Source organism: Emydura macquarii, unplaced genomic scaffold (genome assembly GCF_026122565.2).
Source record: "Emydura macquarii macquarii isolate MOO-44397 ecotype Brisbane River unplaced genomic scaffold, CSIRO-AGI_Emac_v2 contig_1424, whole genome shotgun sequence".
Taxonomy (NCBI): Eukaryota; Metazoa; Chordata; order Testudines; family Chelidae; genus Emydura; species Emydura macquarii.
In genome coordinates, this window is record NW_027131561.1 from 1,752,198 (window position 1) to 1,778,704 (window position 26,507).

At 39.9% G+C, this 26,507-nt stretch overlaps 1 protein-coding gene across 4 annotated transcripts in view; it reads right to left on the minus strand.

Moving 5' to 3' along the window:
- Positions 1 to 26,507, minus strand: part of MID1 (midline 1) — a 326,390-nt gene that overhangs the window by 126,767 nt on the left and 173,116 nt on the right. For 3 of the 4 annotated variants that reach the window (XM_067553016.1, XM_067553015.1, XM_067553017.1), the window contains exons 2-3: positions 19,998 to 20,713; positions 1,057 to 1,173 (exon numbers count right to left, since the gene is read on the minus strand). In XM_067553016.1, the coding sequence (XP_067409117.1) occupies positions 1,057 to 1,173; positions 19,998 to 20,657 (777 nt within the window). In that variant the 5' untranslated portion in view covers positions 20,658 to 20,713. The remainder of the gene's footprint in view (positions 1 to 1,056; positions 1,174 to 19,997; positions 20,714 to 26,507) is intronic. The other variant, XM_067553018.1, reaches the window with a different exon arrangement.

Genomic DNA, 26,507 nt, shown 5'->3' on the forward strand with positions numbered 1-26,507 from the left:
ACTGGTATTGCATAGCTGCACGATAAGGTATCCTAGAGCTTTCCTCTCACAGTCTCTTCTCAGAAATATTCAGTCTAACAGAGCTGGACTGATACAGACTGCTTCCAAGCTCGGATATTTACCTGACCTATTGGACCTCCACAGGAAGGAAACCAAATCCTCCAAGGAAAACACTTGACAACATCTTAATAGTCCCACTATGTGCACAGTAGTCATTCAACAAGAAAACTCCTGTCTCCAACTTCTGGATGAATCGGAGTTCTTATCTATCCTAGAATATGTCTGTGAAAATGTGCAAAATAAGCATACCCCTTTTTTCCTTTTCTTTCTTGCTAGTGACAGTTTCATTACTAACAATAAACATAGGTAATTCAGAAAGTAAACAAATCTGACACATACATCTGTAACTTGTGATGATAATTTTGCTTATAACCAGATAATTTAGCTTGTAAATCCTACTGAGTTTAGTACTGGGCTTTTTTTTCGTCTTAAAGAGGCAATGTCAATGTGGGTAACAACTGGGCAGTGTAGTTTGCAAATTTATTCACAGTGGTCTTTGGTCTTATGCCCTTTGACTAAATGGTGTAGTCTAAAGCCCCAAACGACTTCAAGGGTGCAGAATTAACCACAATAGGATCCTAAACACACTGCTCTGAGGGAGATTTGTTTGTGTGTTTTTCTAAAGAGCAGTGGTGATTTATTTGACAAAGTAAATTGCATTGGTTTCAACTGGGAATGCGCAAACTGACTTGGACAAAGCAAGAACCAATTCCAAACTCTGCTCAAAATTCAAACTAAACTCAAACTCTTTTCAAGGTTCAAAACATATAGTTAACTCTTTTTTAAAATTTCTCTCATTTTTCCCCTTACATAGTTATCCTTAACAAGAAATGCTACTTTTTCTATTGTTATTGAGGTGACAGCAAGACATAGGTAATACGTAGCACTTTTAGATAACTTCAGTAGAATATGTGTAGGATTTTTTTTTTCCTCAGCAAGGTCAGGACTGGAAGCACGGAAGTAAATAAAAATAGTTCTTCTCATAATATTTCTTACCCAGCCAGAAACAGAAATCTCATGACATCCTGTTTGCATGAGAATTTTAGTCCACTTTTTAGACGAGAGGTTTGGAAAAGCATCTGAACGTCTGGAGTGCTGCTCCACCATTCCCCCCTGCAAAAAAAGGGGCTAATTCAGTGAGTTGGGTGGCGATTCAAAAAAAAAAGGGGGAAAGGCATTAGGAGGATGGCTGTTGCTATAATCGATGGAGCTGTTCTTTCCATTGAGGTCACATAGCCCCATGAGCTACAACAGAAGCATTAGAAGGAGGTCAAAGATGATAAAGCTCATTGAGTACAAACAGATCTGTTAAGTGGTTTAATGAAACAGTAGGAAAATTCTGCCTTCATTTAAACACGTGCAACAAAAACACATCAGCGTACATGTTAACTAATGGGACCAAGTATCTAGATTAAGAGTTTTTGATTTATGGGGGCAATTATTGTTCCTTAGGGTGGGGTAGCATGGGGGAGGCGACGAGGGGCCAGTGACAGAATGCAGGCATTGTATCCTATGGCAGATAATTTTCTCAAACCTGTAGATGAATAATTATGACCTTCAGCTGTAGCCTTTAGACACCAATGTGCAGTATTTAAACCTACAGACTCAAATCCTGTCCCCTCCCTTTTCAGATGAGAAAGGCTGGAAATACAATGGAACTACCACGATTTTGTTGTGGCCATGCTGCTACTCACCCACAACCGCAGTGCCCCCTGTACCAATGTATAGGGGGAGGCAGAAAGCACAGGAAGGGCAAGGTAAGGGCTTGTAATTCTGTGCCTACATATTCCTCTGCAGTGAGAGTTCAGAGGCTGTGGACAGTGTGTGCCGGTGACAATAGTGAATGTTGCACACCTTCCACCTCTCCCCAGTCTTCATATTCACACACACCTGCACCCACTTCTCTTCTATTTTACAGAATCTATTTGGGTTGGATACATAGAAAAACCATTGAAAAGGTCTATTTTACTTAGGTTAATTTTATACTGCATTTTACTTAGAGATGCACCAGAAATGTATTTTTTAAAACAATTTCTTCCTCTCTTCGTTATTCATTGAAAAGGGTTTCTCCTTATTTATGTTGAGACTTTTTTTGTGGAGAATATCATATTTTACATATATTCATTTAAATGGCCTGCCATTCCCTCCTCTCTCCTCACACACTTCACATTTTAATAGATTATGTATATACAATCATCACTAACATACATATATGGTTAAGAGTCAATGTGATGTGAGCTTTATTCTTCCCTTTTATCTTTTTGGGTTACTCAACATGGTCAATATAGGGCAAAGCTAACACAAAGTGTCATTGAGTACAATCTAACAAGTCTAGAAAATGATTTCTCCTGAACAAGACACATTTGTGGCAAACGGCTGACTGTCTGTAATCAGTTTTAAAGTTTAACCATATTGTCAAACAGAGCTCAGTTATACAGCCTCACGTTTCAAGAAAGCAAAGCACGAGTCGAACAGGACACTTCCACATGGATCAATTTCAATGCAGAGCTTGCCGTAATACAAGCACAGACAAGGACTGCTACCAGATTTTTTAGAACACCACCATATAAATTATTGAGTTCCTTGATCTATTAGAGAGTGAACAAGAGTTAAAAATATCTATAGCTAATCATACCAATTCAGATTTTTCCCATTCTAAATAGAAAGAGTACTTTCATGTAAATGGCTACCAGTATACTTGGGATATAAAACACTTTTTCAGGATTTTAAGCTGCTTTGTTCGAGCTCTGTGATTCTGATCTCACTTAAAATTTTCCACCACTATAATCCCAATGACTTCAATGGAATTACTCCTCATTCATCTTGTTTTGAGCTCAGAATTATACTCCTGGGGGAATTCTGTGCCACTGCACAGGTGTAAAATTAATGCCCCCCTGCAGATTTTGCTCTTTCCTTGCAGAATAATTGATTCATGCACCCTTCCTGGGCAGCGGCCCAAGATGGGCATTCCTGGTTCAGGAGCCGTCGGGGGAGATATAAATCACAGCCTCGAGGGCAGGGCTGGGAGTGCGTGTGAGACTCTGCTCCTCTTGCTTGCTACCACAGTGCTGCCAGAGCTGGAGAGGGACAGCGCTGGGGACACCCTGGCCAGTGGCTCCTACCATGTGCCAGGCTCTAGCTGCTAGTCCTGACCGTGTTGAGAGGGGACAGGACTTCTTCCTCCCCTACACGGGCTACTCCCAGGGTCAGGTCAGATCCTCCCTTGGTTGCAGGAAGCTCTCCCACCCCCTGCTACTTCCTGCCCTCACTGCTCCTCAGCTGCTGGAGGAGGGGATCACTCTATAGAGAGCTGCCGCCCCTCCCCCGTCTGCCAACCCCTGTTCAGCCAGATCCCACCCCACACCCAGACCCCCCTGCTGAGCCCCACTCTCTGCATCCAGACCCTCCCACACACACCCAGACCATTCCCTGCTGAGCCCTCTGCACTCCAACCCCCCCCCGCACCTGGACATCCCACTGAGCTCCCTGCACCCAGACTCCCACCCCACTGAGCACCAGACAGCTGCATCGGGACCCCCACCCACTCCTCCCACACCTGGACCCCATCTGCTGAGCCTCAACCATCTTTATCTGGATCCTCCAGCAGAGTCCCATATCTCCTGCACCCAGAACCCCCAAAGGAGCTCCTGCACACCCAGATCCACCAAGCTGCCCGCACCCAGATAGCCCCATACAGAACCCCCTCACCCCACACTTGGATCCCCCCACATTAAACCCCTTCACACTTGGATCCTGCTGGGCTGGTCAGGATCGGGAGGCAGGGCAGGGACATGTGGATCAGCAGGCAGGGCTGGATGTTTGTGCAAGACTCTTGTCCCTCTTGCTGGCTATCGCAGTGCATCTGGTGCAGGGCCCCAGGGTGTTTCTGGGCAGACCTGGCCCTTGCGCTGTGTCAGAGTGATGAGGCTGCCCCTGACTGAGTCCATGTCCCAGGGAGGAAGGGCTGCAGGGTGATCCCCCAACTCTGTGCAGCCAGTGGTCTGCGCTCCCCACTGCCATGCTGGAGCCTCCACTCCCATTGCTCTTCCAATCTGTCTGCAACAATTTCAATTCTAGTCCAGTGCTATTCACTAAGGCCCCAATCTGGCAAAGCATTAGTTTCAATGGGGATACTCAGGTACTGAACTTTATGCACATTTTTAAGAGTGGTGCCAGACTGTGGCCTAACCTCACTCCTAAGAACGTGCTGCCCTTTATGGTATGTCTACACAGTAAACTCAGGCTCATGGGGCTTGGGCTGCAGGCCTGTTTCATTGCTGTGTGGCCAGGAATTGGAGCAGGGGTTCTTGGACCCTGCAGGGTGGAAGGGTCCCAGAGCTCCCACTCTAGTCTGAGCCCAGAAGTCTGCACAGCAGTGAAACAGCCCCTCAGCCTGATATAGGGTGCTGGAAAAAACGGTTACTTACCTCGTAACTGTTGTTCGAGATGTGTTGCTCACGTCCATTCAGAATTAGGTGTGTGCATGCTGCATGCACTGGTGCAGGAAATTTGTCCCCTAGTGGGATTCGTAGGTCCGGCTCTAGCTCCCTCTGCAGTGGCGTGCATATGTGCAGCGCCTCCGGAGGTGGGCAGGAGTTTATAGACGTGATGACTGCAGCACTGCTCTGCTGAACCCAGTGTTGTCCCGTGCTTGCTGCGTGATGGCAAAGTGGGACGTAAACGTGTGTTTTGAGGACCATGTAGCAACTCTACAGATGTCCTGAATGAGCACATGTGCCAGAAAGGCCGGTGAAGATGCCTGTGTCCTTGTGGAGTGGGCAGACAGGGAAGCTGGGTGCATGACTCCCACCTGCTCATAACAGGCCTGAATACATGCCATAATCCAAGAGAAAATCCACTGAAACGACACCAGATGTCCTTTCATCCAATTGGCAACCGCAATGAAGTGAGTGGTGGAAGGGCCTGGTCCTATCAATGTGAAAGGCCAATGCCCTCCTCACATTGAGAGAGTGAAGACGCCTCTCCCCGCTGGATTTGCGGGGCTATGGAAAGAACACAGGCCGGAATATGCCCTGATTGACATGGAAGTGGGAGACAACTTTTGGCAGAAAAGCTGGGTGAGGATGAAGCTACACCTTGTCCTTAAAGATAACTGTATATGGGGGCTCTGAGGTCAGGGCTTTTAACTCAGAGACCCTCCAGGCCGAGGTGATCGCCACTAGGAAAGCCACCTTCCAGGACAGATGTGTGAGGAAGCAAGAAGCCAACGGCTCAAATGGCAGTGCCGTAAGTAGTGAGAGGACAAGTTTTAGATCCCACTGAGGGACTGGGTCTCCTATCAGCAGAAACAGTCCCTCCAGGCCCTTGAGGCCACCTCCTGTAGGGATCCATTTGGGTCTGACCCCCAAAGCACTGCTGAGAGTGCCTGAAGTGTCTTCGGGACAAAGATGGGATGTAGAGGACCAACAATCTCAGAGTGGCCCTTGAATCTTTCAGCCCATGCGGCCTGGAGTCAGTCTGGTCTGCAAAGAGGATGGAACCATCAAAACGGAAGGTCCTGGATGGATTGCTGGACCTCCATCGAAAGACTGGATGACTGCAGCCATGATGCCCTCCTCATTGACACCGCTGAAGCCATCATCTGCGCCGAGGAGTCTGCTGCATCCGATGCCACGTGCAGGGAGACCCTCGCTACTGCCTCCCCCTCTTCCAGGACTGCTTCAAACTCCTGCTTGGAGGACTGTGTGAGGGAGCTGGAAATCATCTCCAGTGACTGCTAGATTTATAGTGGTAATGGCCTAAGAGTGCCTGTTGGTTGGAAACCCTCCGCTGCCGACTTGCTGTTAAATACACCTTGTGGCCAAATAAATCTAATGTTTTGGCTTCTTTATTCTTGGGCGTAGAGCTCATTTGTCCCTGCCTGTCACGCTCGTTAGCCACTGCCACGACCTACGAACCCGGAGATGGGGGCGTGTACAAGTATTCAACCCCTGTGGCGGGCACATAATATTTCTTCTCCACCCACTTAGATGTGGGGGGCAGGGAGGCCGGGGTCTGCCACAATGCTTTGGCTGGTTTTGGCAACCCATTGTGAACTGTGAACGCTGGAGGGTGCCACAGATGCCAGGACTCCAAAGAGTTCATCCACTGGCTCAGAAAGCTCCTCTATTCTGAGGCCCAAGTTAAAAGCCCATAGCAGCTAACAGGTCTTGGTGTACCCTGTAATCATCCAGAGGGGTGGCGTGAATGGGGCTCACCACAGCCTTGTCTGGCGAGGAGGATGAAGAGGCAGGAATCTGAGAGAGGGGCTGGATCTTCCTCTCTGGTTGGGGAGGTTACCGAAGGGCTGGCCAAAACAAAATCTTCCTGGTCTGACCAGATAGTTGCCTCCAGTGCTGCGGATGGCCCTCAGATGACTGCGGTACCGAAGGGCTTGCCGACGACTGAGCGTATGGTATCGCAGCCTGAGGGAACCCACACTGTCCCTGCAGCCAGCCTCAGATCTGCGGCAGCATGGGAAACCCAGTGGGTTGCTTGGGGGCTTGTCCTTTTGGGGAGTGGACCACTATTCTCCCAACTCTGAAGAGATAAAAGCTGGCGACCATGGGGGTGCCGAAGCCGCGTGCTTCTCTGCACCGCTTTTGGAGCGTCCAGGCTCCAGTGACTGGGAGCGGTGCCAGGAGCCTGAGCGCTGTTCACACCTTGACCGCGTCTTGTCCTTAGGTTTCCTACAGGGATTTTTGTGGTGCCAGGGCTCCGGAGATTCCCTGCGGGGGCTCTTGAAGCGATGCCAGGGCTCAGGGAGCGATGGCATTCTGGAGATCGACACCGGCAATCTTCGAATAGGTACCAATATTCTGGTGACTGAAGACTCAACTCTGACCCTTGCCGATGTGGTACCAGGGCATGGTACCAAGATCCCAGTGACCACTGTGAAGCCAGTGAGGAAGGGAGAGGCTATGGTGGAACCAACACTGGTTTTCCCTTTGACTGGCCTCCGGTCTGAGCATCTGAGCCTTGGTACCTTGTCCTACCCTCTCCACAAGAAGGGCCTTGAGCCTAATGTCCCAGTCCTTGTTGATTCAAGGGCAAAACTCTTTACAGATCTTATACTTCTTGTGAAGGTGGGCTTCTCCCAGGCACTTCAAACAGCTCTGATGAGGGTCACTCAGTGGGATAGGCTTCTTGCAAGAAGTGCAGGGTTTAAACCCCAAGGACTGGGGCATACCCCAATCCTGGGTAAACTAAACTACTAAGTAATAAACACTGAGACTACTATGTACACTATATAAAACAAAGAACCACTAGGAATACTGAAACTTACAGGAGGAAGAGAGTGTCCCAGCACTGTCATGGGCAGTAAGAAGGAACTGAGGGAGGGGAGCCAGCAACACCCTATATACGAGCACATATACACGCCATTGCAGAGGGTGCTAGAGCCCGCCCTACAGATACCACTAGGGGGAAAATTCCTGGCACCGGTGCATGCAGCGCACACACACCTAATTCTGAATGGACATGAGCAAACACTCGAAGAAGAACTAGGGGTGCTGCCACACCCCCTGTCTTGAAGTGGTTTCCATCATATACAGGGTTTAGAGTTTGGTTCAATGGCTCTCAGCACCCCCACTATAAAAATTGTTTCAGCACACCTGCAGCTTAAACCCTGTGAGCCCGAGTTGGCTGGCACTGGCCAACCACGGGTTTTTCTTTGCTGTGTAGACATATACTTTCAGTCTTCTGTGCTGGACATATGTGGAAATATTAGTATTGCCATCTGCTCTGTGGAGCCATATAGATGTGCTAATATGCCTAGTAAATAATTGTCAAAAAAAACATTTCCTGAACCTTTTTTGTTGTCTGTAGTGTTACAGATGTACTTGCTGACAGGTATTTTGAAATAAATTACCAAAATAATTGAAAATGGCACGATTATATTGTGTTATTTCGGCAAAGAAAATATGCAGAATTTTGAAGAATTTTAAAACACTGTGGAGCAGAATTAGGCCCTACATTTGTAAGGTGAAACTAAAATGTATGTTTGAGATATACTGAAACCCTTTGCTCAAATGGGACTCTCATAACCCTGCAAGGGTCCCAAATTATGCTGGTGTTGGTGAAGGACAAATGATGGCTCTCTGGTCAGTGAGAACTGAGTTGATGATGAAACTAAAGAGAAGAGGTGGTGGGAGATGTGTGTCTGGAGAAAAGTGAAAGGATGAGTTGAAACAATGTAGAGGATGTGAACCTCTTATGAACGGACTCGAAGAAACCCAAAATCGCTTTTGCTAAGGTCAGCCTATAAAACATTGCCTATATACCTTTAAATCTCTCTATAGGAATATGAAATAATTTACATAAATGTGGCTTAGATTTCTAACCCTATTTAGTTAAAATTGGTGCAACTTTGGTTTGTAGACAAGCCCTGAGAATCCTCTGTGAATGTCTCCCTCCTGAACTGTATTATGCACTGATATACAACCAAGAACTGGGGAAAGTATTTTTTTCAGTTTTCTATTACATGTCAATTTCTCTCTGCACATGTCGGAATTATATGATGTTAACTAAGACTGTGCTAAAGAAGACCCAGTGGTATGCAGAAAATATGGTCTGTGGAGACTTGTCATCACTGTAATATATAAATTGCCACAAATCTAGTCTCATAAAGTTTAAAAAGAAAAATAATTTCCAGACCCACGTCTGTGTGAAGTTCTGAGCTTAATGGGTTGAAAACTATGTCACACTCTCAAAGACACCATATAATATTGGATAGTCTGGTTTTGATTATGATTGACTTGCAATGTATGTGGATCTTGCATTTATTCATTTTAGCACTGATCATAGATTAGCACTAGTATTAATTAATAATGGTGTAGGAAATACCTCTATGTGTTCTCTTCAATTTAGAAAAAGTATATTAATACATTCAAATTTATAATAATACCTATATTTTATATAGAGCATATCAAAGGAATATATTCTTATTGGATCCATTTTCCCATTGCTGTTTTATTTAGAATAGCTGTGAGTGAAACAGCCTTTTGAAATGTACAATATGGCTTCATATGAAAAACACCCTTTAATATTTCCAAAAAAATTTTTAAAACTTGGTTACAAAATAATATCTTAAAATCCACACGGCATAATGGAGCAAATCCTACAATCCAGATTTGGATGTCTCGTTATTTCAAATGCATATGCTATTGCAGTTCTTTTCTCAAAATTAGGGAATGAAAAATTTCAGTCAAGAAGAATTTTGGATGTATACATCTGTGTGTTGCCTCAGTTTCACAGGAATTAAATACAGAAAAATATGATTTAGGTATATTTGTACTGTATAATAACCAGGATGGAAGGACGCAATGGTGTTCACTGGGCCTCTTTCTTCTCAAGTGCAGTAGAACCTCAGAGTTACCAACACCTCAGGAATGGAGGTTGTTCCTAAATCTGAAAAAGTTCGTAACTCTGAACAAAACGTTACGGTTGTTCTTTCCAAAGTTTACAACTGAACATTGACTTAATACAGTTTTGAAACTTTACTATGCAGAAGAAAAATGCTGCTTTCCCTTTAATTTCATTAACACAGTACTGTATTGTATTTTCTTTTTTTGGGGGGGGTGGGTCTCTGCTGCTGCCTGATTGCGTACTTACAGTTCCAAACGAGGTGTGTGGTTGGTCAGTCAGTTCATAACTCTGGTGTTCATAACTCTGAGGTTCTACTGTAATGCATGAGGCTGTGGTCCTTTCATCACAGTGAAATGCTGTGTCAGGCTCTGGCCTATTTAGTTTCAAGTTGGAATCTTTATAAGAAAATAACAAGTTAGAGCTAAATTGGCAACTGTTGTTAGCCTATATTTATTGTGGTTAAGAGAAATACTTTTAAATTATTCTGAGCCATCAAATTATGACCATAGCTGGCCTAAATAGCCATGTGATCTTATTACTGTTAACCTCATTTCTCACAACCACTTTATACATCTTGTTTTAAATTAGGTTGTATGTTATTCAGAGCAGGGACTCCATCTTCCTATGTATTTAATATAGGGGTTGAAAATAAAAGAGGACTTGATCTTCAATGGGGCCTTTGGGCATGACCAAAATACAAAGGAAATAATTCCTATGCCGCACTGGCACAATTGACAAATTTTATTTCAGTAGAACACCATACATTTCAATGGTACCTAAGTCATAAATCTTTACCAAGGTAATATATAAAAAGAAACAACAGTATAATTTTTCAAATTAAACTATCTTGTATTTACCTGTGACACTCTGAGTACCTTTCCCAGACCTGAAGAAGAGCGCTGTGTAGCTTGAAAGCTTGTCTCTCTCACTAACAGAAGTTGGTCCAATAAAAGATATTACCTCACCCACCTTGTGTCTGATGTTTTATATGTCAGAGAAAGGCCACTGACAAAAAAAGAGTCTAAGGTTGTTTATGGAACAAAAACCCTCTCCATCTTAAAAATACTTGAAAAGATAAATCCCAAAAGGAAAAATTTAGCCACAGTCACTCCTACTGGGTCTCTTACTCTTACGGTCTTTGAACAGCCTTCTGATCCACCAAATACTGTAAAACTGAATTAAAAGGTCATGCTGCTATTCTTGCCACCCTAGCTGATGTCTCTGCGGAACTGATAGCTTGAGTAAAAATTTCAAAAGAATGCACTCAAATTACACTTCAGATTTTGCCTGCTGAGTCTTTTTGAATTCACCATTTTTCACATCCCATTTTTTCTGATGTGAAAAATAGTGCCTATAATTTTAGAAATTGGATTGAGGCACCCTTGAAAACAGTCTTTAAAAAAAAACAAAAAAAACCATTTGTTGACGTATGATAGTGCTAATGCTTTTCGCCTAAAGGGGAAAAAAATGTTACTACTGAACAATATTGACAGCTTCTTGACCTTTCCCTTCCATTGTTAAAATCCTAGAAACAACAAGAACTGTTTTAGAGATAACAAGTAGTAAATAACCTTGCAGGTTTTACCAGAAAGCAATGACTATTATAATATCTGTGCCAATCTAATTCTAGCTGTGACAAAATCTCACACCTCAGCAGCTGCAGAAAAGAAAGCTAAAGAACTCAGGTCAATAAATTCTAATGGAAAAGAGGAATAGTAAGTTAAAGAATAAATATAGGGCTCTGATGTTGACAGTACTTTTGTTTGAGGTACTCTTTGGAAAAACACAGGTATGCAATGAACACACAGGAAAAATTCACAAGAACCAATTCACCCTATACAAATGAAGAGAAAAAGGCCATCAAACTCTTTTTCAGGAAACGTTGCTAGCACCATATGGCATATCACCCAAAAGTCAACAGTACATCCCTTTTCCTTCACTTATTATTATTTATTTATAGCATACTCAAAGTATGCTAAGCACTTTATAGACATATTTAAAGACCATGCCCCTGCTTTGGAAGAGTTCATTTGATAACCAGAAAAGAAAAAGGAGGGATCGGAAAAGGGAATAAACGATAAAACACACACGCACAGCAATATTTGGCATGTTAATTCTTTTTCCATGATCTTTATATCTAGTCAAGTCCCCTAAATGAGTCACTCACCATTGTTGCCCTATGAAAAAAATGCCCTCCTCTTTCCTCACACTCAATTCTTGGTTGAGTATGAAACCATTAGAAAAACAGTAGTTAGACAATATCAACATCAATTGTCCCAAGGCAACTTGCAGATGTAGTAGGAGTAGACAGAGGCCTGGGGTCTCCCTCATGTTCTCTTTCCCATTACCCAGGAGCAGCTTAGGCTGCTGATTCCCTGTTGACTGAGGTGAGAAAGTGGATTTGGCTTTAGGAATTAGTGGGACAAGAATCTCCCAGCTTCAGATGTCTAAGAGTGGCTCTTGCCACTGCTCCCCTGTGGAGGAAGGATCAAAAGGCCGCCCCCATGGTGGTATATGTTTGTACAGTGGAGTCTTGACCTAGCAGGTCTCTGCAATTTTCTTCTTCCTCACTTTAATCCCATCAAATGGGTCTGCTCTATGAGTCGTCTAACTCCAAAGTGTTCTGTTCAATGCCGTATCCTCCATCACACCACATGGTAACATGTCTTCCTTTATGTCATCCCACAACTACTTCTGGGTTGGCCTCTGTCTTTTTCCTTCAATCTCAGTCTGATCGAGTCTCTTACCTATAACTGTCAGGATGGGGAACTTTACATGACCAAACCATCTAAGCCTGTTCTCCCTCATTTTTTCTTTTATGGACATTGCTTTGAGCCTGTCTCATTCATCACATGGTCTTTCTTGTTTACACCACTTACCCATCTCAGCATTCACATTTCTGTGTAAAAGGTAACTTGCTCATGTTTCTTCTTTGTTGCCCAACATTCAGTGCCATACATTAAAACTGGATGGACCACCGTTTTATAGAATTACTCTTATTTTCCTGTTGGTCTTTGCAAGACACATTTTAAATAACAACAACAGTCTCCCTGCCCTAGATTCAGGAGCAGCTCCTGCCACTGCTGAGCATTTCATGGATCCCAAAATATCTAGTTGTCTGTCACATAAGTCTGATGGAAACATGATGTGAAACAGGGATGACTGCATTATACACAATTTTTAGGAAGGGGAGGCAGCATAGATCATGCATATTTTCATGAGGTGCTACCATTTTATTAATAAATGTAAAATTTGTGAAAAAGATGTACAGAACAGTAAAGGAAAGGGCAATGAATTTACACTACCAAGTTTTAAATCTGCTTTCAAGACTCTAATAACTAGAACACATGAAAGAGAATGGATGATGTGTTGGTAACATTGCCAGATGCATGATGTCAAGATCAGAAAATATGAAGAAAAAAACCCTAACCATCTTAAAAATCAAATTTAATCAAACCTGAGACCACAAACATTAATATGCCGTTATTGTGTTGCATCATGGTAAGGTAGAATTAGTGTTGTATGAGTGTCCTACAGTACTTTCACAGGTTTGGATTTTGTGTGTGTTTAAACTTAGAATTTCTCTGGCTTCTCGTGCTTGTCTTTAGGATACTTAGAACACCCCAGCAATGATTTTTACCCTTAAATTTCTGAGATGTATTCTCAAATTCAACTCCACTTTAACACAGTGTTTCGTCTGAAAATGTATTTGATGCCATGTTAATTTTAAATAATATTTTAATTTAAAATAATGAGGTCACATGGCACATATTTAAAAAATGTAACTACTCCGTGTCTCTATCACAACACATCATCCAACCAGTAAGCATTTCCTAAACTTTCTATAACAATTATTTTCCCCTTAACCATTTGCTCTGTTTTCTTTAAAAACTCATTCTATTTTAATTGTTATATAGTTATTTATTATTCACCACATAAATCTCTGTTCTTGCTAAAACATCTCCTATCCGTTGTGGTCCCTCATCAACCAACTCTTCCAGCCATCTGAACAGCTAAGGAAGATAGCAATGTGAGATGAAATTATCCAGTGGTTTTCTCAGTAAACAATTTCATTCTGTTAAGATTGAAACAAAAATTTGGAGGAATTTGGAGCAATGCTAAGAGCCCCAAGTTCTGGACTAACCTTAGGGAAAGTTATTAGAGACTCTTTGAACCTATTACTTCATCTAGTTCCCCTGGAAGCTGGAACGATGGGAAGGAAAAAAGTGTAAGATTTATATTGTAGTATAATCTGTATCATTTGTTAAGTTTGTTGTTCTTTCTCAATAATCCATGCCATCAACACAATATTTCTTTTTAGAAAGTTACTTTGGAGCTAAAAGTGGGAGAAAAACAAACTTGAATAAATTTGAATAAATTGATGCCTTTGGAAGTCTTGCCAAAGCTTTGTGAAATATGCAATAAAACTTGTATATAGCGGTTTGTTTTTTTAAATAAAGTGGATCCCCAGTAATTATAATAAAACATTTTAAAACAGCTTAATTAAACTTCTAGAGGAAGTTTATTATTCTCTTTGAAATTATAGTATATAGTCATAAACACGAGTCGTTTTAGACACATCCTCGGCTACCAAGAAAATTTTAAAATTTAATTTACAAAAAGGTTTTCTAAAGAAAAAATACTAAAAAAGTAGTTACCATCATTAAATTTTATACAGTGCTGCTCCTCTCCACCAAAAAATACTGAATCAGGAGAACAAATACAACACATACTTAAGGTCACACACTCTAAAAAAAGGTGTAAATGCTAAGAAGGGGATTCTCATAATTGTATAAGCATATTAATATAATAACTTAGTATAGTCAGAGATGGTTATTCCATTTGTTACCTAGGTTAGATGTTCTTTGTAGCACAATAATCTCCAAAATGCCATGGCTACACATTTTTATTGTGTGGGTAATGGCACACTTCAAGGAGACAGCCAGTCTGATTATATTTTAGATAATATTTTATACAAGTAAATGTGACTTAAACATCAATGTTGACACCAAAAAGAATAATCAATGAAGCAGTATACACAATTTTTAGATCAGGTACTATCTAATGTAACAATTGATGAACTTCATGTATGCATATATATTATTTAATTTATGTACTCTAACAATTTTTAATGAATTTGTTTGATCTAATTTCTGAGGTTCATGCAGGGAATGAACAAGAAGCTATTCTAACTTGAATTTCAAGTTTTCCTAGAACACATTTTGCCAGGTTTAATATAATACTAAAGCTGCATAACTTGAAAGAAAAGTGGCAACTGGCTACAACTCAAAACCATTCAATATTAAGGTAGCAGGAGGAAAATATTAAATCTTGTATAGTTATAATTTTTTCCACATTCTTCATACCATATATTGTGCGTATTGAGATGAATGAAAAAATTGATCCCTTTTGAGAAAGGCTTTGTGTTTTTTTTCCTAACGCACATATTCTTTCCTAAATGCACTGTATATAACTGCCATTAAACCTAATGTTAATAGAAATTAAGATACAAAAGGGAAAATAGATCCATAAATGTGAAAAATGGTAACAGAAAAAGATAAGATGTGTTTTTTAAAGGACACATTAATCAATGCTGACTTAAAAATAGAAATCCATTACACCCATAGAGGTGCTAGTAATAGCCACTAGTACCGTATATATGGTATGAATACATCATTAGATAAAATTATGTATACATAACATACGTGTGTATGTAATTCTAACTATACACACACACACACACACTTTATGCACCCTCATATATTTACAAAGATATGCACAGTGCATTTATGTGTGTTTGTGCATGTGTATAAATATGGATATTACTAATGCCTGTGTATTTGTATAATATAGATACACACACTTCAATGATATATACTCTCTGTTATATATACACACATATACAAAACACACATATGGCCCAATCCTGAAAGCACATACTTGTATGGTCAGCAGGACTATTTACGTGAGTACAAGTTTGCCATGTCCAGACCCTAATGATATTACAATACATTTGGAACCTGATTAACGATCAATCCATAACTTCAAAGTAATACAGAAAAGGAACATGTAGCCGGAATGAAAACTTCAGGACATATTGTACCAGTATCTCTACAAAGACATTTAGATATTAACGGTTTTAACCTCAAGTTTAAAACACTAGGGAAGGATGCATGTGTTGTTATACTCTATTTATAGAAGCTTTGGATTTGGCAGATGGCCTTCTATCTTAATATGCTCAAAGTAGTTTTGTAAGATGTAACTTTGATTTTTCCAGTGCTTAAATATTTTATAGTCGCTTTCCACTGAAAAATGTTTGTGAGCACTAAGCTTGTTAAAGTAAACAGATTATTTTTCCTATGTCCTGATTCACTTTAGGAAAAAGAAATACATTTTTAGAAATGGATTCTGCCACAAAAATCACCCCCACCAAAATGCAGATTTTGATTGTTATCTATTTTTGTAACTTTTTCCATGAAAAAACAATTTAAAGATCCCTTTTTGTTGGTGTACTTTTGGAGGTAAAAATACAGAAAAAACTAAAGAAAAAAGCAACACTTTTGCAGTTACAGAATTCTACTCTGGGATCTGATCAACCCTTCGTAAACATGCCTAACACACTTCAGCATTAACAAGAGTTACAGAGAAATATTCAGGGCTACAGCAGACCCAATAAAAGTTATGTCCTGTTTAGGTAGTATGGAGGCCAGTCCAAAAGGATTTCACAATACATGGAGTTATGTGAGACACTGCTATCTGAACGTTAGGGACCAGATCCTCAGCTGGTGTAAATCTGAGCAGCTCCATTAACTTCAATTGAGCTATGTTTATTTACACCATTTGAGAAGCTGGCCCAAGATTTATTTTCTTTCTTTTGTCAAGCCCAAATGTAGCATGTATATTAACCTAAAATGAACATTAGCTGACTATATCTATCCATGTGTTTATTTGTCCAACATTCTCTCACTCCAAAATTGTAGCTAATGTTAACTTGTGTAGATTCAGCTATATGAGAATCTAATTTTATTTCCCTGAAAAAATTAGTATACATTCTAATTGCATTTTTTCATTCCACTGCTCCAAGACAAAAAGACGGGATGAATATTCATTGAGTAATTGGGATTTCTTTGCATTCATACAGTGGAATAGATGTGAGCATTTGCTAGAATCCTATTCAAGCCTCCTATTAATATTTATAAAACACTACAGATTGTTTATATAAACAGAAGGTTATTTTTAAGTTTCACCAGAAGTTAACATTACACGTCATATAAATTCAAAATATTACTGACTTGGCCCCAGTTTTTTTATCTGTACGCATATATATCCCTGTGACCTACTGTATTATTGTTATTATTATTATAAACAGAAGATTTTTCATGCAATCCTATAACTAAAAATACCAGAGGCCTGGTGCTGTAAGAAAATGAGTGCCCTCAACTCACAGTGGGATTGATAAAAGTCGAGAGCACTCAGCACCTCACAAGATTGGAGCTATAATTGTCAAGGCAAAGTGATTTAGACTTTTAGTTCTCGTTTTCAGACCTTCACATTGACTGCTCAACTCACTCTAGCATGCATGCCTCAGACAAGTGTACCAGAACTCTTAATTAAAGGACTTCAATTTTGCCACAAAAGGAGCTAGATTGTAATGGCATCTTTTGTCCCGTGGTTAATGAAGGATGAGATATTGTTTAAATAATTAGTAACACTGCTGAGATGGAATGCAAATAATTAGCATAGCTTGACACCCAAAGCTACATATCAAGAACCAACTAGTTGCTGCTGTTAGCATCAACACTATGCTGATTTAAAAAAAACTCCACTGAAAGAAAATGTGGAGTGTGTGTGTATGATTTTTTTTTTTAAAGGAAACTGTTTACATTAGAAATTTATGAATAGGTCCAGCTATTCTACAAAATGATACCTGTTCATTTCTTTCAAAAATATTTGTACCGCCAAAAATACCATTATTTAAATAAAAAGATTTCAACAAACATCAGTTTTATGCATTTCTTTTAGTTTAAATTTTAGTTCGTTAATTTTAACATTGAGTTTGTTAGCTTCTAAATGTCCATGTTGATGTAAGGCATCATATAAACTCAAGATCAAGATCCTTCCATTGTTAGCTACACTGCTGCTGCTGGACTGACCTAGTCAAATACCCTTAATGAAGGAGGAGACCAGAATTCAAGAGTGGATTTGGAACTCCTGATTGTCAGACAGCAGAGGACAGATCTTCAGCTGATGTAAACCCACATCTCTCCATTTATTTCAAAGAAATGATGCCAATTTACACCAGCTGTAGATCTCACTCTAGGAGTTTAGAACATAAATATTCTCAGCCTCTGGGAGAAGAAGGGTATTGAGAGAAGGGATAGGGCACAGTTTTCAAATAGCCTTGCTGATGGCCAGAGAAAGGAGCTTCGATCTGGAAAGAACCTACCTGACCAACCACCCTTCTACCCAGAATGTACTGCAGCACATGGAGGGAAGTTGAGATTATACGAGGGAAGTGGTAGCTCATGATGAAGTGGATACCAAATGGCTTTCATACAGCCTTGTTATTATCTGACAGAACTATCCGTGGGAGGAGATCAACCACCCTGGCAGGATTGATGGGCCAAGGAAACACACGTTTGGGTATCTTCCTACCTCGGACACAAAATGCCAAAACATTGTAAGACAATATGTAAAAAGAGAGATAATTTTAGTAGGAATTTAAACAATTATTTGCATCGTCATTAAAGTGAAATGGCATCCTATGATATTCATCTACTCTACACACTGCATTCATGTTCACAGCCAGAGCTAGCAGAAAACCTAAGCACAGTAGAAATTAGCATGGCTTCAAATATATTTTCCTGGCTATTAGCGATATTAACGCAAAGCTCTGAAGAAAAAGAGACAACGGTTTTAAAAGTGCTGTATTTAGGCTTACTACAGCTAAATAAATCAAAATGAGATATTTCCCAATTGCTTATATTGAGAGCCTCAAAAATGTACTTACCCAATATTTAACTATGGCATGTATTTCACATTAAATAGTGTATTCCTATCAATATAAATCAATGAACAATGACATAACAGTTCTAATTAGTCTACCAATAGTAACACCTCATTAAGCTTATTTTTTTATATCCCTATTACATAATACTACACATACAATATTACAAATCATGATAAAAATCTTATTTATCAAAGAATAAAATTTTATAATGTATGTCAAAATAACTATACTTCATTATTAAACAAGAAAGCCTTTAAGATGTAAAAGAAAGCTGTCAGTCTCAGCCAGATTTTGTCCCAATTACTCTTCACTGTTTCAATATAATCGTATGATTTTGTGTGCGCGCACTCATATATATATATACATACAGTGTTTGTGTATATATACACACACAGGCATGTACGGGCGCACACAGCAATGTATGTGTTATTAGTCTATATATTTTGAGATAAGACCTCTAGTTAATTAAACCTATTCAGTTAGTTTCTTACCATTGAAACCATTGTTTGCAGAAGACGAATGCAATTTTTACCTTCATACTCATGATCTCTCAGTTGTAGTCTTGCTTTTAAATAATCAAAGCCCTAAGGAATGTGGGGAAATGGGGGGATGGTCCTGAGGTTCAGCTTTCTTATTTTGCTTTGCAGCATCATGCAAATCTAGCAACTAAAAGATCCCGGGTCAAAGAGGTATAATGCTACTGTACTTAGTTACTACTACCTGAGTTAGAGCTTTGTTAAATTAATTCTATGCTGAAACTGGAGAACATCCAGAGAATGTGTGTTAGCAATACCGATACTATACTGAAGACATTCTGCAATGGAACACAAGGACTGTCAGAGCAGCATTGCTACCTGATAGGATAGATGCCATTTCACTGTGGAAATGAAGGGGATCACATAACCAAGGGAATGTTACAGATAGCTCTAAAACAATTTCTTCCCCCCCCCGCCTCTCATTTTCATAGCTTATATAAATATGGATGAAAGCTATTGCTAGGAGAGTGGAGTTAGTATTCAATTTCCTTGCTGATGAAGCAAGTGGAGTCCTGAAGACAGCTCTTATAAATACATCCCCTGCTTAGCAGTGATGCAGAGGGATTTCAAGATGTAAGCAACCAAATTAAAAATAACCATCATCAGAACATTTCAAGAATGTCTGAAATTTCAATCAGTGTCCATGTATATATACACTCACATACCCACCCCATGTGTTCAACAGTCAACAGTAAAAACTTACCAGTTGCTATGCAAATGCTTTAGGTAAATAAACAAGTTTACCTCAGTTTTTGTAATATACTTGGTATTCCCTATGGTATGTTTAGATAATACTGAGGTAACTTTGTCTAAAAAGAAAATAATTGACACCTTTTCAAGAACAGATATGTGTGTGCGCATGCATATTATATACATATATATATTTACAGACTGCACAACTACCCATATCAACCACTCACCGGAGGTAAGATAACGTATTTCCCCATCATGCAACTAAGCAGTCATTAAGCATCTTTTCACATCCCCACTTGCTGGGCTATAAAGGGTGAGTAGGTAAAACTAACCTTTAATTTGTCATAGCGCTCACTCAGAGCTGCCACCTGATGATCACGATGCCGTCCAACCAGTTTACACAAGGCACAGATTAGCTGGTCATCAGTCACGCAGTACATGTTAACTTTCTCATCCTCATGCTCCAGACACATTAATCCTCTGATGTGAGAGTCTGGAATAGGCTCTATCAAACGGTGGCCTGTGAATGGCTTCTTGTTCGGATGAGTCGCTTTCAGGCACTCCTCGCAGTAGGACACCTCGCAAGTGACACAGGTCTTCATTGCTTCCTGGGCAGGGTCCTGGTCACAGAACTGGCAGAGAACTTTTTCACTGGATGACATGCTGTTGCTATCAAATGCCCGCTCTCGGCGGGTTTCACTAGGAGAATTGGGCCCACTCACTGAAGCTTTCTGAAATCTGTCGATAATATTCTGCAGAGTGACGTTGCGCTTCAGTCCGTCTAGACCACGTTGACTGAGAGTGATGACATAACGACAAGTAGGGCACTGGAAGGCAGTGATAGATTCCACTGATTCGTTGGTGGCACAGTGGGAGACCAATATGCGATGCGCACAGTTGAAACAGAGGCTGTGAGCGCAAGGCAGCAGCAGTGGATCCTCAAACAGCTCCAGACAGATAGGGCAGGTCAATTCTGACTCCAGTGTTTCCATCTTCAGGCAAAGCTTTCCTGTGTCGTCAGCGAAATCCAGGGAAGCTGATCAGCTATCTGGAAACGTAACGTAAAATTCGATTAGGCGAGAGAGAGCAAGGGGGTCAGCCACGGGGGGTTGTCAACTTTCGCAACTGTTATCGGTACTATCAAACCACAACACCAGACTGAAGAGCTATCTAAAGTTTTGAATCGGCATAGGCACATGTCAAGGTATTTAAAATTGCAATATTTTGTACTTAACAAATACAATTAAAAAAAATAATTGTACTATTTTGTATTTAAAAAACAAAAACAATAAAACCCTTTTTTCAGTTTCTCTATCTTTAACATGAGATTGAGGGTAACAGCAGATGGTTCTGGTGCTTTTGCATTATTAAAAACCAAAACTAAGACTTTCAAACAGCAGAACAATGTATCACAGTAAAAATAGATTCCTGCTGCAGAAGCGGCTTTCTGCTTCGCTAACCTACTGGCATTTTTTTTATATTTCTCTTTTGAAGAACGGCAGAACAAGAATTAAGCCACAGCATTATAATAAATAACCTAAAAGCTCCTTGTTGCTTCTGTATTTCACATTGTGGCATTGTCTCTGATTACAATTTTTAAGTAACGTCACAGTCATGTTACAGCTGTGTATTTCTCTCTCTGTATCTATGTCTATATATCTGTGAATACACAGGTAGTTGAGTGTATAGGTCTATGCACAGGTAGTAGAGTATATAGGTGTATATACATATATATTCTCGAGTATGTATATACGCACAAATACATTGCACACCACACACACTCACATGTTTATAATACGGTGTAGATATGCAGCAGCAGTGACTGATACAATAGAAATATCTAGAGTGATTATGCATAATAAATAGAATATAGATATATATTTTAAAAAGAAAATATTAGCTCAGCACCAATTTGAAATGAGTTTGACCTAAGACCTAATATGAGCTTCTGGAAGATCTCTGGAATAAAGTGAAATATCTGTGGTTTGTTTAGTTGAACAAATTTATGTCTGTGTGTGTATAATCTTTGTTGTTACAATTTAGAAAGAAAATAGACTATCGGCTGAAAATACTCAGTTTAGTGATTTATGGGTCAGTTGAAGTGCATTAGGAATCACGGATGACTTTTAGATGGAGGGCATGGGATTTTCAAGAAAACGCAGCAGTACATCCCTGGAAAGAGATCAACTGAAACCTCATTTTGTTTCCTCTTCTCTATTCAAGTTACAGGGAGTGATTCTGAAAGAGTCGCCCTACGCAGCTCTCCCTGCCTAAGCTCCCATCAAGGGCCCATTGCTGTTGCAAGCAGACAGGTCAGTGAAGCAGAAGCAAAAGCTATACTTCACACTCACAGAGCTGTACCTCTTCACAGTACAATCTATTTAAGCTTTGTTGCTCATAACTGAGGACAGCTTTAGATGGCACAGCTGCATACTCTTTACACTGTAAAGTCATTGTTCAGTTGTGTGAACTCCTGCTTCCCTCCCATTCCCCCTCCCCCCAAAAAAAGTCACATACAAATCTTGGTTCATTAAGGGTAAAGAGAGCCTGGTGCTCATTAGCAAGCTTGGGAACCAAATCTCTTTGAATGTTCTGCATTTCACTACAATTCAATTTGGTACTGCAGTTACAGTGACAGGAGTGCTATATATAGCCCAATACAAACCATAACAGAACAGAAAAGTCCAACAAATGGTGGGAAGGTTCAAATCACCCATTAATTCTCATTCATACATGTTTTGTGGTAAGGGCAGTGAGGCTTTAGTTCCAGAGATATACTTGGAGATCAGGACAATATGCCCCTTTGCAGTCTTCCAGATATTTGCCAAAAAAATCTGGAGATTTTTAAAACCCACTGACCGGTCTCAATTTTCAGGTCTACGGTGATGATGATCTTGGGTCAACTAAAGTTCACTTTAGCCACTGTCTAATTCAGTTATAACTATCCAACAAATGCCAGAAACACATGCTGTGCCTGTAAAAAACTTAAAGACCTGTTGATTTGACATGGGCACAATGATAACTCTCTACTCTCACATTAACCACAGTCACCCAGCACACAAAAGATGAAAGCATATTCTGCAGATGAAGAACAGTGTCTCTTTTCTCTTCTTCATTCACTGTCCCATGGAAGATCCAGATGATCAAAACCTCATTCATGCTATTTGAATCCATTCCACACCACAACAGAATACCTCATCATCCATTTATCTTGCATTTTACATGAAAACAAGAGCAGGGGATTTATGGTTGGCAGAAGCCAAGGTTTTAATCAGGCAAACCTAGTCATTACTTCTACACTGGTACTCCAGTGAAAACACACTGGCCTTCAGAGTTTCTTACAATTGTTTAGGATTTGGGCCTTCTTCCATGTTCCCTTTGTACATGAAAATCCCTTTGGCTCTCTGTGTGTCAGATGACCTCCTTATCTCTGTTCAGTTCTCTCCTTGAAACACATGGCTTTTAATGATAATCAGCTACAGCTAAACCAGGAGGAATATGCACCACTGATCCAAAGGTTGGAGCTTATCCAGTGTTTCAGATGTGTCTTTACAGACTATTTTGTCCAAGTCTGATTTAGGATCAGATTCTGATACCTTTACTCATATTGAATGGTAACTTACTCCTTGTGTAGTACTACTCAGTGCAAGTAAGGGCATCAAAATCTGGCCCTGAGATTGTAAGCTCGTTCAGACAGAGACCAGTTTTTTGTTTGTTCATATTCGAACACATCAAGGGAGTTCAATAAATGATACATTTCCCCTTGTAGCAAACATTGCTAAAGCCTCTAGCAAAATCATCTGCATCTCCTCTCCTTTGCAGCTGACAATGACAATTACTTTTAATAACGCTACACTTTTCATTACCACTGCATCTGTGACTGAACCAAACAATGTAAGATCTAAGAGGGACACAGGAGGGCTCGTTTTCACAGTATGCTAAAGACAATCCAAAGAGGAATGTCTAACCAACTACAATCCTGCTATTACTTTTAAAATGGACTTTTAAACAATTCAATGCAGGTCACGTTAGCAACCCACCCACAAAGTCTCTTAAAATGCAATGCCATTTTTCTCAAATTTTCACGTATAAACTTACACTTTCCTGAGATTTCTGGAAAACTTGTAACCACTTGAAATTGGAAGACTGCACGTTAGAACCAATAAAAACTTATGCCAAGCGTATTGTCACAGAAATAAAAGTTCAATATAAATGGCTAATATATACACATTGTTTCATAAAATTACTGCCACCCAAACAGTGCTGGAGAAACTGCAATAGGGAAAAGAACTTGGAATATATAATTTGGTACTTTCAAAAACATAGAATTATAGGCAGAAAATGATGTTACCAAAATATCATTGCAATTAGAAATGTTAAGTTCTACTCACAAAAGGTCATTTTAACAATAGATAATAGCAAAATAGAAAATGCTAAAACATGAATATTATTTCTAGCTGTGAAACTTCAGTAAGAACTTAATGAAGGCCTGGCTTGACATGAGTAATTGGACAATATTGAGGTCTCACTTCTTGGGAGACAGGATAAGGATCAGTAGGCTGGAAACAGAAAGTCTGTATTAGCTAAAATAAAAGGGAACAATTTACATCGGCCAACGGAACAATGGTTAAGATCAGTCAGGAATGAAAAAATGAGATAAAGAGAAAATCGTACATGGACAGTGTGTGGACAGAGCATGCTGTACAGAGATTAGTTCCTACAAAGTGAACAAGCCAATCCCAAAACATGTGAGGCATGTATAGTATAGTAACATGTATAGTAAATGCAATGTGATGTGTGAATGTACATAAGAGGAAGAGGTTTGCTGTGCATCTCTGGATGTGTGGTATTCCCTATACCCACCCACTACCTTTGAGTCTAATCCACTCAGTGTAGCTATGCCAAATAAAGGAATCTGTGTGACAAGACTGGAGTCAAACTGAATTCTTGGGGAACTGAATGGAAAAGGTCTCAGGGGAAACTCAACACATGGAAGTCTGAATCTCCCCATCACATAATGCAGCGCATGGAATATGGTGGAAATAGAGCGTTGGCCTTATCGGGTGAAATGTCACTGAAGTCAGTAACAAAACTTCCATTGACTTTAATGGGCCAGGATTTCACCCATAGTTTTAAGACAATCTGAAGAACTTTGAAGTGGTGATAACTCCTTTAAGTTGCATAGGAGAGCAGCCTCATTTCTCTTTTTCTAGAGAACTTAAGAGAAATGGACAATTTAAATTTAAATTTGACTAATTTTAATTTAGCTTGCAACTGTCAAGTACCATCATAGTACAGTGGAGAATTCTTCATTTATATGATTTCATTATGTTTATGATATGCGTTATGATTTTATTTTAATACTATATTTACTTTATTATTTCCGTGCTGTATTATTTTATTTAAGCTCCATTTAAACACTCAGAACAGGGATATTAAGAAAAAACAGAAACCTGAGAAGAATGTGTCTTAGAACTGTATATTATTAGTTGGAGCTGTATGAAAGGAATGAATATAACTTCAATAAAGAGCTACATTTAAAGAGAAAATGTTCATAGTGGAATGTCATTTTTTAAACTCGCAGTTCTACAGATCTATTATTGGTCAAAAAGCCTAACACTTCTTCACTGATAATATCCAACAAAAGCCAGAGCCTGTGCCATTGAAGTCAATAAAACTCTTGTCACTGATTTCAATGAGAGCATGATCAAAAATATATTCCCTGAGGAACACATAACATGTTCTTCTCAGCAATAATAAGTATTTTGCAACTATTTCTATAGCAAAGAGAGAAAAATTTCAATGTACCCGACCACTGTGTTAGCATCCCCCCTTCAGATGACATTGAAATTAACCCCTTAAACAATTTTTTATGATAATAGACCAAAGTGCAGCAATAATATTGTACTTCTGAATATTTCTCTTCTCCTTCTCTTTGGTCCTGGCAGTGCTACAGCAATTAAATACCTTAAAATTCCTACACATACCAAGAAGCTTCTATCTTTGAAGGTGGATCTGATAACACATCTATACACCTGCCTATCTCATACTCATCACCATACCATTTGAATGCCTATTTTTTCTCTTTAGCATTAACTACATGATTAATGTCATTATTGCCAGATAATGTCACCCACCATTTTGACCCAATAAATTCAGGCCAAGACTAGGTATTGCTAATTTCTGATTAGTGCTAATTTAGTAATTGAGATAAAACTATACTAAAAAGTAAAACTATACTTAAAAATAATATCAGAAAGTCAATGGAGAATTCCCCTCACGAAGGATAACTCTCCACTGGAGTAAAGCTATCAGAGGTGGCCTCAATGCTTTTATACGGCTGCCCATCCTCCAGAGAAAGTGCAAGGAAGGGGCGCATTGGAGTAGGTCATCGACAAGATGAGGTAGGTAGGAATGTGGCAGAATGGATCTCTGCTACACTTGAACCTTCATTGGCATAAGGTTCTTGAGACAGTGGCATAAATTAGGGCTGTCCCTGAGTCATCCTAAACTGTGCTGGGCCCAGTCAGCTCTGAATCAGCTGCCATTCTCCACTATGTTCAAGTGCATGTAAAACTGTGTAACTTGGTAACGGACTGTATTTATTCAGAAGCATAAAAGTGTATCATGTGCTATATCTGGAGAGTCTCTGACATTTCACCTCACTAACAAGATTTCAGTTTTTCATGTGTTGGTGAATCAGATCCAAAATATACCCAAAGCACTTTCCATTGGACGTTTTTCCTAAGCAACATTTATTGACACCATATTGGCTGATTCTGGGTTTCAATACTGCAGTGTCAGGCCCCGTGCCGCAAACACTTACACACATCACCAGCGTC